Source organism: Lampris incognitus, chromosome 8 (genome assembly GCF_029633865.1).
Source record: "Lampris incognitus isolate fLamInc1 chromosome 8, fLamInc1.hap2, whole genome shotgun sequence".
In the NCBI taxonomy this organism is placed as follows: domain Eukaryota; kingdom Metazoa; phylum Chordata; class Actinopteri; order Lampriformes; family Lampridae; genus Lampris; species Lampris incognitus.
Genome location: NC_079218.1, coordinates 43,812,486 through 43,827,309, shown reverse-complemented (window position 1 = coordinate 43,827,309; position 14,824 = coordinate 43,812,486). Strand labels below are relative to the sequence as shown.

Here is a 14,824-nt window from a genome sequence, read left to right as displayed (position 1 = left end):
AGCAGCCGGTCTCCTCACCTCTGCATCAGACTGGGAACTGCGAGTTGACTTGGGGGGGGGGGGCAGCTCAGGTTTCTGGCCCACGTTATGACAACTTCATTGAGGCAAGACATGGTGCTATTATCAGCCTCTTCAAAACAGGTGCTCCTTATAGAGTGGACGGTTCCCTGGGAAGACCAGATGGAGGAGGCAAATGAACATAAGCGGTCCAAGTACCAGGAGCTGGTGGATCAGTGCCAGAGGAGATGCTGGAAGGCGTGTTGTGAGCCCATTGAAGTGGGATGTAGAGGCTTTGCTGGCTGCTCACTGTGCAAGGTCTACACTCTGCTTGGCATCACTGGGGCTGCTAAAAGGAAGGCCATCTAGTCCTCTATGGAGGCTGCAGAGAGGGCCTCCAGATGGATTTGGATCAGAAGGAGGGATCTGTGGGCCAATGCTGCTGGCACACAAGCCAGGGCCTGATCAATCCTGGCTGGCTCGCCTGAGCGAGGGTGATGTTGAAAGACCCGAAACACCCCAGGACCTTAGGAAACATCACTGATGATGTGTCCCAGTGCATCCTAGGATGTATCTTCCGAGTCGCTATGTTTCATTTACTTAAAGATTAAATATGACAATTAACTGTAGTGTTTGTTGTTCTTTGATAACCGCTAATAAATAAAACATTTTGTATAGGGGCAAGTAAAAATTGACTTTGGGCAAGTAGATTTCTGGCCCAAATGAAAAAAAAACCCATTAACATAGTACCCTGTACTGCATGGCGGGTCGGTTTCTGTCTCAGTGAATTTACCAAGCACTGTTCTGCTGACGAGATTACAGAGTATAGATTGACTATTGCAAACTGTTCTCTTCTCTCACATGTCTTTTCTCTCTCTACAAATGCCGCCTCTTTTCTCTTCTTCTGTGTGTGTGAATGGTGTGATGTGAGTCTCCCTTGTGTGCACGTGCAGTCTGTCCTCCTCCCAGGGCTCCATGGTGATGGTGGTCACCACCTGAACACCGTTTGGCATCCCCCTGATCACATTGTCTTTTTATATATCTTATAAATCCATATAATTTTGTTATCCTATTTCAATGTTACGTCCTTCTCTCACTCAGACGTGACTAATGTTTTGTTTTTTTCTTGTTTCTTCTCCAGCGCATGTGAATGGTGTGATGTGAGTCTCTTGTGTGCATGTGTAGTCTGTCCTGTCAGGTCTATATGGTGATGGTGGTCACGTGGCTCAGGTCCTGGCGTGTTCCAGTGGCATCTGGACACTGCTTGGCATCCTCCTCATCATAGTCTTTGTATATTTTATAATTCTGTTATCCTCTTTCAATGTTGTATTCTGTAAATTGTGTACACACAACATCCACTGCACGTCTGTCCGTCTTGGGAGAGAGATCCCTCTTCTGTTGCTCTCCCTGAGGTTTCTTCTTATTTTTTCTCCCTGTTAAAGGTTTTTGTTTTGTTTTGTTTTTTTTGGCATTTTCCACCTTTATTGGATAGTGATAGTAGAGTGAGAGAGACAGGAAAGGCAGGGGACAGAGAGGGGATGACATGCAGCAAAGGGCCGGGCCGGGCCGGATTCGGACCCAGGCCGCTGTGGAAAGGACTCAGCCTTATGTGGTATGTGCTCTACCAGGTGAGCTACTGGGGCGCCCCCAAAAGGTTTTTTTTAGGGAGTTGTTCCTTATCTGATGTGAGGGTCTGAGGACAGGATGTTGTATCGCTATAAAGTCCACTGGGGCAGATTTGTATTTTGTGATAATGGGCAATATAAATAAAATCGACTTGACTTTATTACATTTTCTACCAACCTTTGGACTTCCTCTCAGTTTACAGTTAGCTACAGTTATAGTATCTCATCATTTTCAATTTTGGCATAATGGTACGGACTTGGCCTTTTGACGGTTGTAGTAGCATCACATAACTGGGTCGGTTGGACTGGGCTGGGGGAGATGTCGCCCTATCCCCTGCCTCTCACCGCCGCCAGAAAGCCGCGGCCCGGCTCGCGGGACTGCCTTCCAGTTGGGGCATCTTCACGAGGCGGTGGCTGACGCCGTGCCGGAAGGCGGGCCGGTGGAGGGGACTGGGTACAGCAGTGTGCGGTGGCGAGCCGGCAACTCGCGCCGGGCCCTCCTCGTGGATCTCTCCAGCTAGTCCTGCCCATGCTCCTGCTTCACACACATAGCCCCTCCCCTTTTAGCCCCTTGCCAACTTTTTACCATTTTTCAACATGATGCAGTGGGTGGAGTTAGGCTGACACCTGGAGGAGAAGCTAAACTTGAACTTCTATCAGAAAAGGTGGGTGCTTATCGGCAAGGATCTTCGCTGATTGGACGCACTATCCGCTTCTTTAAGAGGCATGAAAGCATCGTTCATGTGCCCACATGAAGGAATACACCAAAGGAACCAGACAGGGGAATAAAAAAGATGAAGATGTGTCGCCCTCATTGTCTTCATACATGCTCAATAATCCAGGTATAAGAAAATCAAAGAAGGTTGAATCAGTTCTTCTGGACACAACGTTTGTTGACAGATCCGTTTCATCACTCACCTAAGTGACCTCTTCACTCTAAAAGTCTTTAGACTCCAAGATGCCTTTGTATTTTTTGATTTGTTGTTGAGATTTGCACTTCAGGGCCACTGCAGATCGAGTGATGGTTTACATCAGGGTTTCACAAACATTTTCATGCCATGGCCCATCTGCTGAGCTACTCCGTGGCTGAGGACCCATCAAATGGGCTATGTAGTAAAATAAGCAATACATTACATAACCTGTCAAAAAGCGAGATAATCGACAATCCTTTCGATATTGTTCATCATTTTCGGTGTTCAATAATAGCCCACTAATGATCAAATCAAAAAGATTAGCGATGTGAAATTAAATATTATTTCAGTGGTATTTTGGAATAGGGTTAAATAATTGCGTTGTTTACTCTGAGTCAAAAGTATTTTTCATACAATACGGTTCCTTAATGTTTTCCCCCCTCTATCGCCAAACAAAATGTATTTATGTTAACATCCCATGACCCACCCCTAGTTTGCAAACCACTGGTTTACATTACAATGATCCCTGGCTGGAGGTCATTGTTTATTTTTTTGCCGATACATTAACATAGATATGTTTCACACACTTTTCCCTGTTCCCCCCCCCTTTTTTTGCCCCAATTGTACTTGATCAATTACCCCACTCTTCCGAGCTGTCCCGGTTGCTGCTCCACCCCCTTTTCCCGATCCGGGGAGGGCTGCAAACTACCACATGCCTCCTCCGATACATGTGGAGTCAACAGCTGCTTCTTTTCACCTGACAGTGAGGAGTTTCTCCAGGGGGACGTAGCGCGTGGGAGGATCACGCTATTCCCCCCCGCCCCCCCCCCCGAACAGGCGCCCCGATCGACCAAAGGAGGCGCTAGCTAGTGCAGCGACCGGGACACACACCCACATCCGGCTTCCCCCCCGCCCCCGCACAGGCACCCCAATCGACCAGAAGAGGCGCTAGCTAGTGCAGCGACCAGGACACATACCCACATCCGGCTTCCCACCTGCAGACACGGCCCTGTAGGGACGCCCGACCAGGCCGGAGGTAACACAGGGATTCGAACCAGTGATCCCTGTGTCGGTAGGCAACGGAATAGCCCACCACGCCACCCAGATGCCCTTTCCCTCAGTTTTTTTTTAATCTCAATTCACTAACTGATATGTGTCTGTGAGGGTCCACAGTGTCACTAACTGATATGTGTCTGTGAGGGTCCACAGTGTCGTGAGCAGACGGCTTTATGAAACAGGGTCCTCACTTCCAGTAAGCGAGTCTAAGCGTTCCATTCGTTTTACATTTCAAATCAGGGCTGCGTTCCCCGTCTGCCCTCACAGAGACACGCGCCCTTCACCTGCCCTCTCGTCACACACACACACACTAGCTCCAAAACCCCAAGTGTCTCGTCCATTTACCCAACAAATGGCCTCCAACACAATCAGTCACTTAGTTTAGCACAACAGATGGGCAGAAAGAGAGGGAGAGTAAAGCGGAAAAAAGGAAAAATCTGAAAGAGAGAGAGAGAGAGAGGATGAGATAGCAGATGAGGGAATAGGAACTGGACAAACCAGGAAAACGTGAAGAAAGTAGAAGGGGACAGATGGAAGAAGGAGAGCTGGCAGACAGTGGAGGGGACGCCAAAGGACCGTAATGGTGTAATGCACCAATTAAACTGTAGTATTGTCCACTCGCTAAACTGAGCAGCGAGTGGACGATACTACAGTTTCATCCTAAACCAGCACATTATCTATAAATGGCATTTTTCATACTGACCCGTTACATCTGAAATATGTCTTGTCCACCTGCAGGAACACACGTGATGTTACCCTTCTGCATACACACACGATGTGACAAACACACAAGCACGCACACACACACACACACACACACACATTTATTTATGTCCGAATTTATGGAAATTTATGGAATTTATGTCTTAATTTATTTATTTGCGTCTTGATCATGGAAACATGCATATGCATGTAAACACACACACACATGTAGCACACACACACACACACACACACACACACACACACACTCACTAGGTTGGATTATTACAAAACTAGGACATCACAGTAAGCTAAGTAAGCAGTGAGTAGACTTGATTTATAAAGCACCTCTCGACATGAGCTACAAGGTGCCGCACAAGTGAAAACATTAAAGAACATAGAGATGAAATGGAAAGTAACAGAAAAAGAAAATAATAATATAAGGACATTAAAACCGCACAAAAGCCAAACACACACTACAAAACAAAGCCCGTATGAAACAATTGAGTTTTGAACAGCATCTTCAAACTGACCCTGCGTTTTGTGTAACTACGGGAAGACGGTTCCAGAGAGCGGCAGCTACAACTGCAAAAGCTCGGTCGCCCTTATGCCCAATTTATACTCTAAAAGTCGGCTAGCAGACTAGCCGACATTTGGAGCATAAATTGGGCTTTAGTTTTTAGGCTAGATTCCAGGACAGCCAGAAGGCCTTGGTCAGAAGACCTGAGAGATCTCAGTGATCCGTCTCACTGTGGCCAGGGGAGACACCATAATTCAGATGTTTAAAATGGGACCAGCCCGTGTACTGCTTTATAGGTGATCAAAATAATTTGAAAATCAATTCTGCAGCCAATGGCTAACCGATGTAGCGGGGCCAACACTGGTGTAATGTGTGACCAACGTCGTGTCTCGGTTAAAAGTCTAGCAGCCGGGCATCCTGGCAAGCGTAGCAGTCTATTCCGTTGTCTACCAACATGGGGATTGCTGGTTCGAATCCCTGTGTTACCTCCGGCTTGGTCGGGCATCCCTACTGACACAATTGGTCGCGTCTGCGGGTGGGAAGCCGGATGTGGGTATCTGTCCTGGTTGCTGCACTAGCGCCTACTCTGGTCGGTCAGGGAGCCTGTTCAGGGGGAGGGGGAACTGGGGGGAATAGCGTGATCCTCCCATGCGTCCCCCTGGTGAAACTCCTCCCTGTCAGGTGAAAAGAAGTGGCTGGCGACTCCACATGTATCGGCGGAGGCATGTGGTAGTCTGCAGCCCTCCCCAGATTGGCAGAGGGGGTGGAGCAGTGACCAGGATGGCTCGGAAGACTGGGGTAATTGGCCGGATACAACTGGGGAGAAAAAGGGTGAAACCCCCCCACCCTCAAAAAAAAAAAGAGTCTAGCAGCCACATTTTGCACCAACTGGAGGGTGGCGGACAGTGCATTGCAAAAATCAGGACGGTAGGAGACAAAAACATGAATACATTTTTTCCAGATCATGAAAGAAGGACAATACAGATTTGATTTTGGCAGTTTCTCAGTTTAAAGAAACGGGATTGGACCACTTTCTTCACATGTAACTCAAACTGTACGTGTTGGCCAAAGAAAACTCCTAGGTTTTTTTAGGCTCGCTTAAAGGACCAATGCACGGCAGCATTTGATCAGAAATGGTCTCGGGCCTGTAATAATAACAACAACAACAACAACAACAACGACAACACTGTTTGGTCAGGGATCAGCTGCAGGAAGTTATATGACCCCCAGTCCTTGCTAAATAGACGAATAATTTCACACATATTTATCCACACATATCATTCTGGTACCCCCCCCCCCTCGGTCTGTCTGTCTCTCTCTCCGTCTCTGCCTCTCTCTCCGTCTCTATCTGTCTCTCTCTCCCTCTCTATCTGTCTCTGCCTCTCTCTCCGTCTGTCTCTGCCTCTCTCTCTCTCCATCTCTATCGCTGCCTCTCTCTCGCTCTCTCCGTCTCTATCTCTGCTTCGCTCTCTATCTCTGCTTCGTTCTCTCTCTCCGTCTGTCTCTGCTTCGTTCTCTCTCTCCCCGTCTCTATCTCTGCCTCTCTCTCTCCCCATCTCTATCTGTCTCTGCCTGTCCCTGTCTCTATCTGTCTGCCTCTCTCTCCCTCTCTCCGTCTGTCTGCTTCGTTCTCTCTCCGTCTCTGTCTCTGCTTTGTTCTCTCTCTCCCCGTCTCTATCTCTGCCTCTCTCTCTCCCCATCTCTATCTGTCTCTGCCTCTCTCTCTCTCCCCCTTTCTCTATCTGTCGGCCTCTCTCTCCATGTCTCTGCCTCTCTCCGTCTCTGTCTCTATCTCGCTCTCCCTGTCTCCATCTCTGTCTCTGCCTCGCTCTCTCTCTCTCTCCCCCCGTCTCTATCTCCATCTGTCTCTCTCTGAATCGATCTTGGGTCGCTGATGGAAGTTGAACTCTTTGTGCATGTTAATTTAAAGTAGTGGCTATGTCTGATGATGTCATTATTCATTGTTAAAGTTTTTCTTGTTAAATAAAGAGCCGTTGTAAATCCAGTTCTCTCTCTGTCTCTCTCTCATACCCACACAGAGACACACACACTTGAAACCTGAGGGCAACGGGGGCAAACCAAACACAAACAGGGCGTGAACTGGGTCTTTAAAGTGACAGCCTGATCGATATTTGTGAAAGCTGCACGAAATCAAAGCCCACCACACTCGCTGATGTAGAAGAAGGTTTAACAGCTGACTGAAGTTTTAGAGCCGGACTCAATGTCACAGTTTCTCACTAAGTTAAACGCACTTGACGGAGCTAAAACATGTTTTTACCACCCCCGCCACCCCCCCGCCGCCTTTTTAGGCAACTCCAAATCTCCAAATAATGGCAACCTTGCGTGAAGTTTCCAGACAGAGTCAATGAAAGACGGTGAGTGGCAGCAGAAGGCGGAGGCCCTGCAGCTGGTGCACAATACCGGGCCTGCCAGGACTGTCTCCCGAGAGTTCTCTGCTGAATGGATGCAGGTAAACGGGGGTCTAATCCTTTGGACCGGAGCTCACGGTTAGACAAGGTGACGGGGGCTCACGTTAGAAGACGGAGAAAATCCCCGGCGTCCCTGTCTTGTCTGTCTCTCTCCGAGTCTGTGGGGAATCTATCCGCAGTGGAGACCCCGCTTGTTACCAGCCACTGAGTGAGTTCTCTTGTCTCTTGCCCTTAGAAAGTGTATAGACGCACCGACAAACACACACACTTACGCACAGACACAGTCGCACACAGTCACTTGTGCTTTATGTAACAAGACAAGCAGCCGCACTGCATAGTCAGACACAGACAAACACACACACACACACACACACATATAAATCACTTTTTTGTGGTTTGTGGGAGACAGACTCGCAGGAGTTTTAATTAAAGCACAATTAAATTACTTTTAATTCATGATATGGTAATTTCGCTGGCATCGCTGCTGTTTACAAACCCACACACAATGATAAACAAGGCATTTGGAGAGTTGACTTAACACGTCATTGCATCTTGGCTCTCGCCGAACGAGCTATGCGATATGAGCTGATATTTAGTTGTTGTTCTTTTCGCGCGTTTGTCTATGTCTGTTATGTGAAGGTGTGTGTCTGTGTGTGAGGAACAGCAGGGCGTCCTGAGGGGCGACCGGCGACATACTGTAGGAGCCATCATGGATCAATCAAAGGAGCAGGTGCTCGGGCTCACCGCCCTTCCCATTAAATACCACCTGCCCTTGCCGAGCTCCGGCTTGTTTTCTCGGCAGTCTGTCCGCTTTCTCTTCTAACCCTTCTCTCTTACAGACACTCGGAGCGAGGGCTCGAAATCGACCTTTTACCCTAGCTCCTCCTTCTAGTTTTTCATCTGCCGGGTGGAGCCGGGTCAGTGAACGCTCAGTGGATACAGCTCCACTGCAACACCGTCAAGGGTAAGGGTGTTAAACGGGCTTTTCTATATACCCCTTTTTCTCCCAGTTGTATCCGGCCAATTACCCCGCTCTTCCGAGCCGTCCCGGTCGCTGCTCCACCCCCTCTGCCGATCTGCAGACTACCACACGCCTCCTCCGATACACGTGGAGTCGCCGGCCGCTTCTTTTCACCTGACAGTGAGGAGTTTCGCCGGGGGGGACGTAGCGTGTGGGAGGATCACGCTACCCCCCCCCAGTTCCCTCTCCCTCCCTGAACAGGCGCCCCGACCGACCAGAGGAGGCGCTAGTGCAGCGACCAGGACACATACCCACACCCTGCTTCCCGCCCGCAGACGCGGCCAATTGTGTCTGTAGGGACGCCCGACCAAGCTGTAGGTAACACAGGGATTCGAACCGGCGATCACCGTGTTAGTAGGCAGCGGAATAGACCGCCACGCTGGGCTTTTTTTTTTGTGGCAGTGTGACAACCGTGAATGCAAACCTGTTTGTTTGTTTTGTTTTTCTAATTGTGCAAAAAAACAAAAGCGCCCCCAAGAAACATAATGACTATGCAAATATTCAGTATGTACATGAAAATATGAATATGCAAGGACACATCAATGAGACGTATCACTGAGAAGAACATCTGCTGGCTCACTGTTGAAAACGCATTCATCTAATGCGGCTCTTTTACAGCTCATGGTTTGTTTCCTCAGTAGTCCGTCTGCTTTGTCTTCCTGTCCCTTCACAGAGAGTCATCTGAAGTGAGTAGTCCGCCGTAACGATCTTTTCTATTCTCCACGTCTAACCCGTATTTCCGAAAGGAGTGTCTTTTTGCAGCTTTTGCAAGCCGGGGACTTGGTTCCCTCAAGGGCCCTTCCCTGACGAAATAAATATGTGTACAGGAAGTCCCGGGATTACGAACGAGTTCCGTTTCCGAGTCTGTTCGTAAGTTGAATTTGTGTGTAAGAGCAGTGATGTACAGTTCACATCTGGCGTCACTTAGTCACATGTTTGTCTTAGTATATAGTATATCCATCCATTATCCAAACCGCTTATCCTGCTGTCAGGGTGGCGGGGATGCTGGAGCCTATCCCAGCTGTCACTGGGCGGCAGGCAGGGAGACACCCTGGACAGGCCGCTAGGCCGTCACAGGGCCGACACACACACACACACACACACACACACACACACACACACACACACACACACACACACACACACACACACACACACACACACACCTAGGGACAATTTAGTACGGCTGACTCGCCTGACCTACATGTCTTTGGACTGTGGGTGGAAACCGGAGCACCCGGAGGAAACCCACGCAGACACGGGGAGAACATGCAAACTCCACACAGAGGACGACCCGGGACGACCCCCCAAGGTTGGACTACCCTGTCATTTGGCAGAGCCAGGGTACATGTTGGTATGGCTGCCGGCAATATTGGCTTGACTCTTGGTTCAATCCACTTTAAATTTAATCCATTGAAATACCCGGCTCATAGGCCAGGGTGGCACGGTGGTTAGCGCGGTCGCCTCACAGCGAGAAGGTCCTGGGCTCGAGCCCCTGGGTAGTGTGTAACTCAGTTTTTCTTTTTAAGTAATAGGCTTTATGGAGGTCGGTTCATAAGTACAGGCGTTCGTAACCCGGGGACTTCCTGTATTCATATTATTTTAGGGCATATCGGAGATGACAAATGACAAAAAGTACACCACACACACACCATACACACATTTCTTGTGTTACTGTACACGGGAGTAATCATGACGTAAGTTCAAGAGCTGGTTGTTACTAACAAAAGGGCAGTTTTAATGACATCACCTTTCCACACTAACTGTATTCACACTGTGTTGTCAAACGCCGTCTGGGTGGCTCAGATCGACAGGGACGACCGCGTGCTTCCTTTTTCAGATCCGGTTCCTTCACTGCCAGGAGAAGTCCTGGGAACCTGGGGCGGTAACATTTCAAAAGAAGATATCTGGCCGACCCGGTCAAGTACTCAGCCTCAGGTGGCCTTTTTCACTGAGGGGAACCAAACAGGAGCACAGATGAAGTTGAGCAGAAGCAATGTCCTGCAGAGGTTTCAGAGGCACGCCGAATCGAACGTTACCAGGACGCAAGCGCTCGCGGATGCATCCAGGAGCAACTTCAAACATGGCGTCTGAAGACGTGGAGGCGAGAGAGTAAACTCGCTCCGCTCAGTGAAAACAATCAGGTGACATGTCACAGTGGGGTGATTGTTATCCCCACACCGTGGAATGAGTCATTATGGCCCACCAAAGGGAGCTTCTTCCTCTTTGGCTCCCGCTCCCTCTTTCTTTTTTTCAATCTTCCTGCCTCTCTCAATCTCTCTGATAGGAGTCTCTCTCTCACACACACAAACAAACACACACACACACACACAACCCTGACACAGTCCTCAGAGGTGTACTTTCCATCCAATCGACCCCCCCCCCTTCTCTCCCCCTCTTGGTCTCTATTCTCATTTCTTCTTTCTTTCTTCTCCCATTTCTCTCCTTCTCCGTCTCCTGTCTTTCTGTCCCCTTTCTGTTTTTGTTATCCTCCCTCTCCCCCTCTCGCTCTCTCTCTTCCCCCTCTCATCTCTTTCTCGCTCTCTTCCCCCTCTCTCTTCCCTCCTTCTCCCCCTCTTCTTCCCCCTCTCTCCCTCTTCCCCCTCTCGTCTCTTTCTCGCTCCCCCCCCCTCTTCTTCTTCCCCCTTTTCCCCCTCTTCCCCCTCTCTCTTTGAGGTGAGCGTTTTAAATCACCCAAGAGACACACGCTGTCTGTGACCTTCAAGAATCAGTCTCTCATTCCAGTTCTTTCATTCGCTTCCATAGTTCCCCCACCATGTTTGTTCTTCTTTGTATTCCTGTATCTTAAAGTGGCACATCTCTTTCTTCTTCCACCTCTCATGTTGTCCAGCGCACCCCCCACCCCGACCCCACTTCCCCTGCACACTCTCCATCCTTCTCTAATTCTCCTGGCTATGAACTCACCTCCATATTGCTCCATTTCCCCTGCACAGACACCAAAGCACCTAAAACAGCCCTGCATGGTGGATTTTCTTTTTTTTCTCCTGCCGACCACCAAGTCAAAGCCGAGGTTGGGACGCGGGGCGGGTGGGATCACGTTGACGAGATAATCAACAGGTTCAGCTGACTTGCCAAAGCAGAATGACTTGACTGCGGGATGGGATGTGTCTTAAAAGAACGATTACTTTATGGCGGCACCGACTGTGTGTGTGTGTCTCTAACCTGAGTCGTGCCCACTTTCCTCTTTTCAGTGAGTCACCCCCTTGAACTTCCTCCTCTCATCTGACTCAAGGAAATTATTCAGGAGCCTTCAGAGAGCTGTCGCCTTACTCGCAGAGTCCTTGTAAAACCGAACCGTGCACAGCAATTAAAACCGGAGACTCTGCATGATTCCGAGTCTGATTATTGCCCCCAACAGCCCGCGTCCTGGTCTCGGAGGCAAAAACACTTTAGGAAACGTTATTTTCTCCATGCTTTATTTTCTTTGTCTTGTATACAAACTATTAAAAAAAAAAACAGTGAGATAAGTACACAGGCAAGCTTCAAGCTTAGTCTTCACTGAACCTTGAAAGCAGATTTAAAATCAAAGGTTCAAATATGTTCCCGAATGGGGGACAGTAGAAATCTTTGAAATCTTAATTGTAATGAGGTCCTGTCCATGTGTTATGTGCACGCGCACGCACAATTGTCAGCATCCTCCCCTTCAAAGCCCTGAGCAAAGAAATAAAATCAATTTTTGCCCTGAAGAAGGCCCAAGCCGCTACGCGTGGGCATTTTTAGGTCCTTTTTGGATATGTCTAAGTTTCAATAAAGACATTTTTAATTACACGGAGTGCCTTGGTTAGAGAGATTTGTTCTTTTTCTCATCTAAAATCAATTTTTTGTTTGTTTTTTTTTCTCTTTTGGATTTTTCTTCCCAATTGTACTTAGCCAATTACCCAACTCTTCTGAGCCTTTCTGGTCGCTGCTCCACCTCCTCTGCCGATCCAGGGAGGGCTGCAGACTACCACATGCCTCCTCTGATACATGTGCAGTCGCCAGCCGCTTCTTTTCATCGGACAGTGAGGTGTTTCGCCAGGGCACGTGGGAGGATCACGCTGTTCCCCCCAGTCCCCCCCCCCCCAAACAGGCTCCCCGACTGACCAGAGGAGGCGCTAGTGCAGCGACTAGGACACATACACATCTGGCTGCACACGGCCAAATGTGTCTGTAGGGACACCCGACCAAGCCGGAGGTAACGCGGGGTTTCGAACTGCCGATCCCTGTGTTAGTAGGCAACAGAATAGACCGCCACGCCACCTGAATGCCCTCAATTTTTTGTTTTGGTCATGGAACAGAAGATGTAGGTCGGGGGGCTGAGTGTGTGTGCGTGTGTATGTGAGAGAAAGAGAGGGTGAGAGAGAGAGAGACTGTAGAGCATACTGAGTGGGTATGTGATTTGTAAATATCTTTTGAAAGCAGGTTCTTCTGTGAAGCTCCAGACTGGCTGCGAATGCTTTATGTTTACCCAGAGGGGGAGTCATACCGAGTCGAGACTGAAAGGATGCGACACATGAGGCACGGGGGAGTTCGATGGCAGAAGAGAGGAGCGGAGACAGGAGGCGACTTTATCTCTCACCTGCCAGAAGATGTTGTCAATGGTGTTGCCCAGGAACCCTTCTCGATTGTCAGAGGACAGGAGCTTGGGACCCAGTATTGTCATGAATTCCTCAAAGTCCACCTGGCCGTCGCCTGCGGACAGTGAGACAGATAAGACAGATGGACCAACAGATAGGGAGACAGGCGTCAGGTAATGATGTAAAACCAAACACATACTCACACACACACACACACACACACACACACACACACACACAAGAGGAAGAAAGGCAGGGAACCAGATTGGAGCTCATAAGTGCAGTTTATGTTGATTTTGTTTGTTTCTCTAAACAAAGAAAGGTACCCCAGGGCAGACCAATAGAGAGATGTGCCCTCATCCATAGCAAACAACTGTGCATTATCAGCACTCATCTGCCTCGGTCGGTCTCTCTGTCTGTCTGTCTCCACAGCTTCTCTCTCCCTCTCTTCAATAAAGTATGTGTGTGTGCGTGCACGCGTGGTCATATAATAGTGGCACGCTGTGCAAGAATGCATGTTTGTGTATGCTATATCCTGAGTTTAAGGAACATTTGGCACAGTTACACTCTAAACATTTAAACGTCTGATTCCGTATTCTGCAGCTAAACACTGCTGTTAACAAAGACGTGGCTCTAAAATCAATTACTGTGGGGTAATGGGCAGTGTCTCGTTGAATGAAAACATTGCAGAATTCTAAAACTGTCTCTCTCGGCGGACCTGCAAGACTTAAGACTGTCGTGCCAAGAAATTCACTGCACTGTTGGATAACACTATTAAATTGTCTGTAGCTTTCATGATACATGGTTGTTTTCTTTGAGATACAGTAAAGCACAATTCAAAATTATGTCATTACCTAAATGAGGACAATGTGTATATTTACAAGTGCTTCTAGAGAGCTCTACCGCTGGGAGAAACGCTTGTTTGAACACGAACACGTCTCAAACTGAAGGTCTGTTTTCCTCCTCCGTTTACCGACACGGGCGTAAACAAATGTTTTATACCCAAAAATCCACAAACAGCTGATTTAAGTTTGTCACACGCTGTTAGGTCCATGTAGCCAGCAGAAGCCCTGACAACACGTTCCTGAGGCGAGGCTACCCAGTCGAGACCAAACAGACCCTCTGTGAATAATGATAGCGGCCGTGCTATCACGGTGCTCCAACGGGAGGCCCCCCTGCAAAAGTAATTGGAAGTCGGGTCTTTGAATGAAAAGCCACGAAGGTCTGCAGTAAAAAAAAAACCAAAACAAATGTAGCCGGTTACTTTCTTACCCGGTGCGGGATTCGATACGGAGTGTACTGTACCACAAGGCGACATCACTAACCGCTCGGCTAAAGGGTCAGACTTATTAGCTAGGGACTAACGTGTCTTATTAGTAGTTTACACAAACAAACAAACAGGGTTTTAAACAAAGTCCAGGGACGTACCGGAACAGCTACTGGGCTCATTGTCTTTTCCCGGCTGCCGTCACATAAAACACCGCGCTCTGTTTTTCAGTCTGTGCTTTGACTTCTCGTCCTTTTTTAAAGGTCTTGTCTGGCAACTCAGAACACGATAAACCCTATGAAACGCCGACGCAGCGACTTTCCTAACCGCATCTCACCTGCTTTCACTCAACGTCAGTATGAATTCGTTAAAATAGAAACGTTATACATATCCGGTTTTCACGGAAGTACCAAAACCGCCATTTTGAGCAGTGGGCGAGTTCAAAGTGATAAGACCCGCCCATTCAAATTTTGATTGACAGGCGAAGTGAAAACGCATCAAACATAGGCGGAGTGGCGTATTAACATCCGTTAGCTCGTTTTTTTTCTTTTTCGAAATACGGCGGTGTAAAGTTATTGACTCCAATTCCAGGGCAGTAATATAATGTTTAAATTCCTTTATTAATTTATTCAGCTTCCATGCTTGGCAATCGTAATTATCTAAAAACGATTCTACAGTTCCGGGGTTTTTCTTCGTCTTCCTTTCAGCCCACAACCACT

The 14,824-nt window shown here is 48.3% G+C and overlaps 1 protein-coding gene across 1 annotated transcript in view; it reads right to left on the bottom strand.

Annotated features, from left to right (window-relative positions):
- Positions 1-14,824, bottom strand: part of caln2 (calneuron 2) — a 42,774-nt gene that overhangs the window by 17,609 nt on the left and 10,341 nt on the right. The window contains exon 3 of the mRNA XM_056285274.1: positions 12,841-12,953. Coding sequence (XP_056141249.1) covers positions 12,841-12,953 — 113 coding nt within the window. The remainder of the gene's footprint in view (positions 1-12,840; positions 12,954-14,824) is intronic.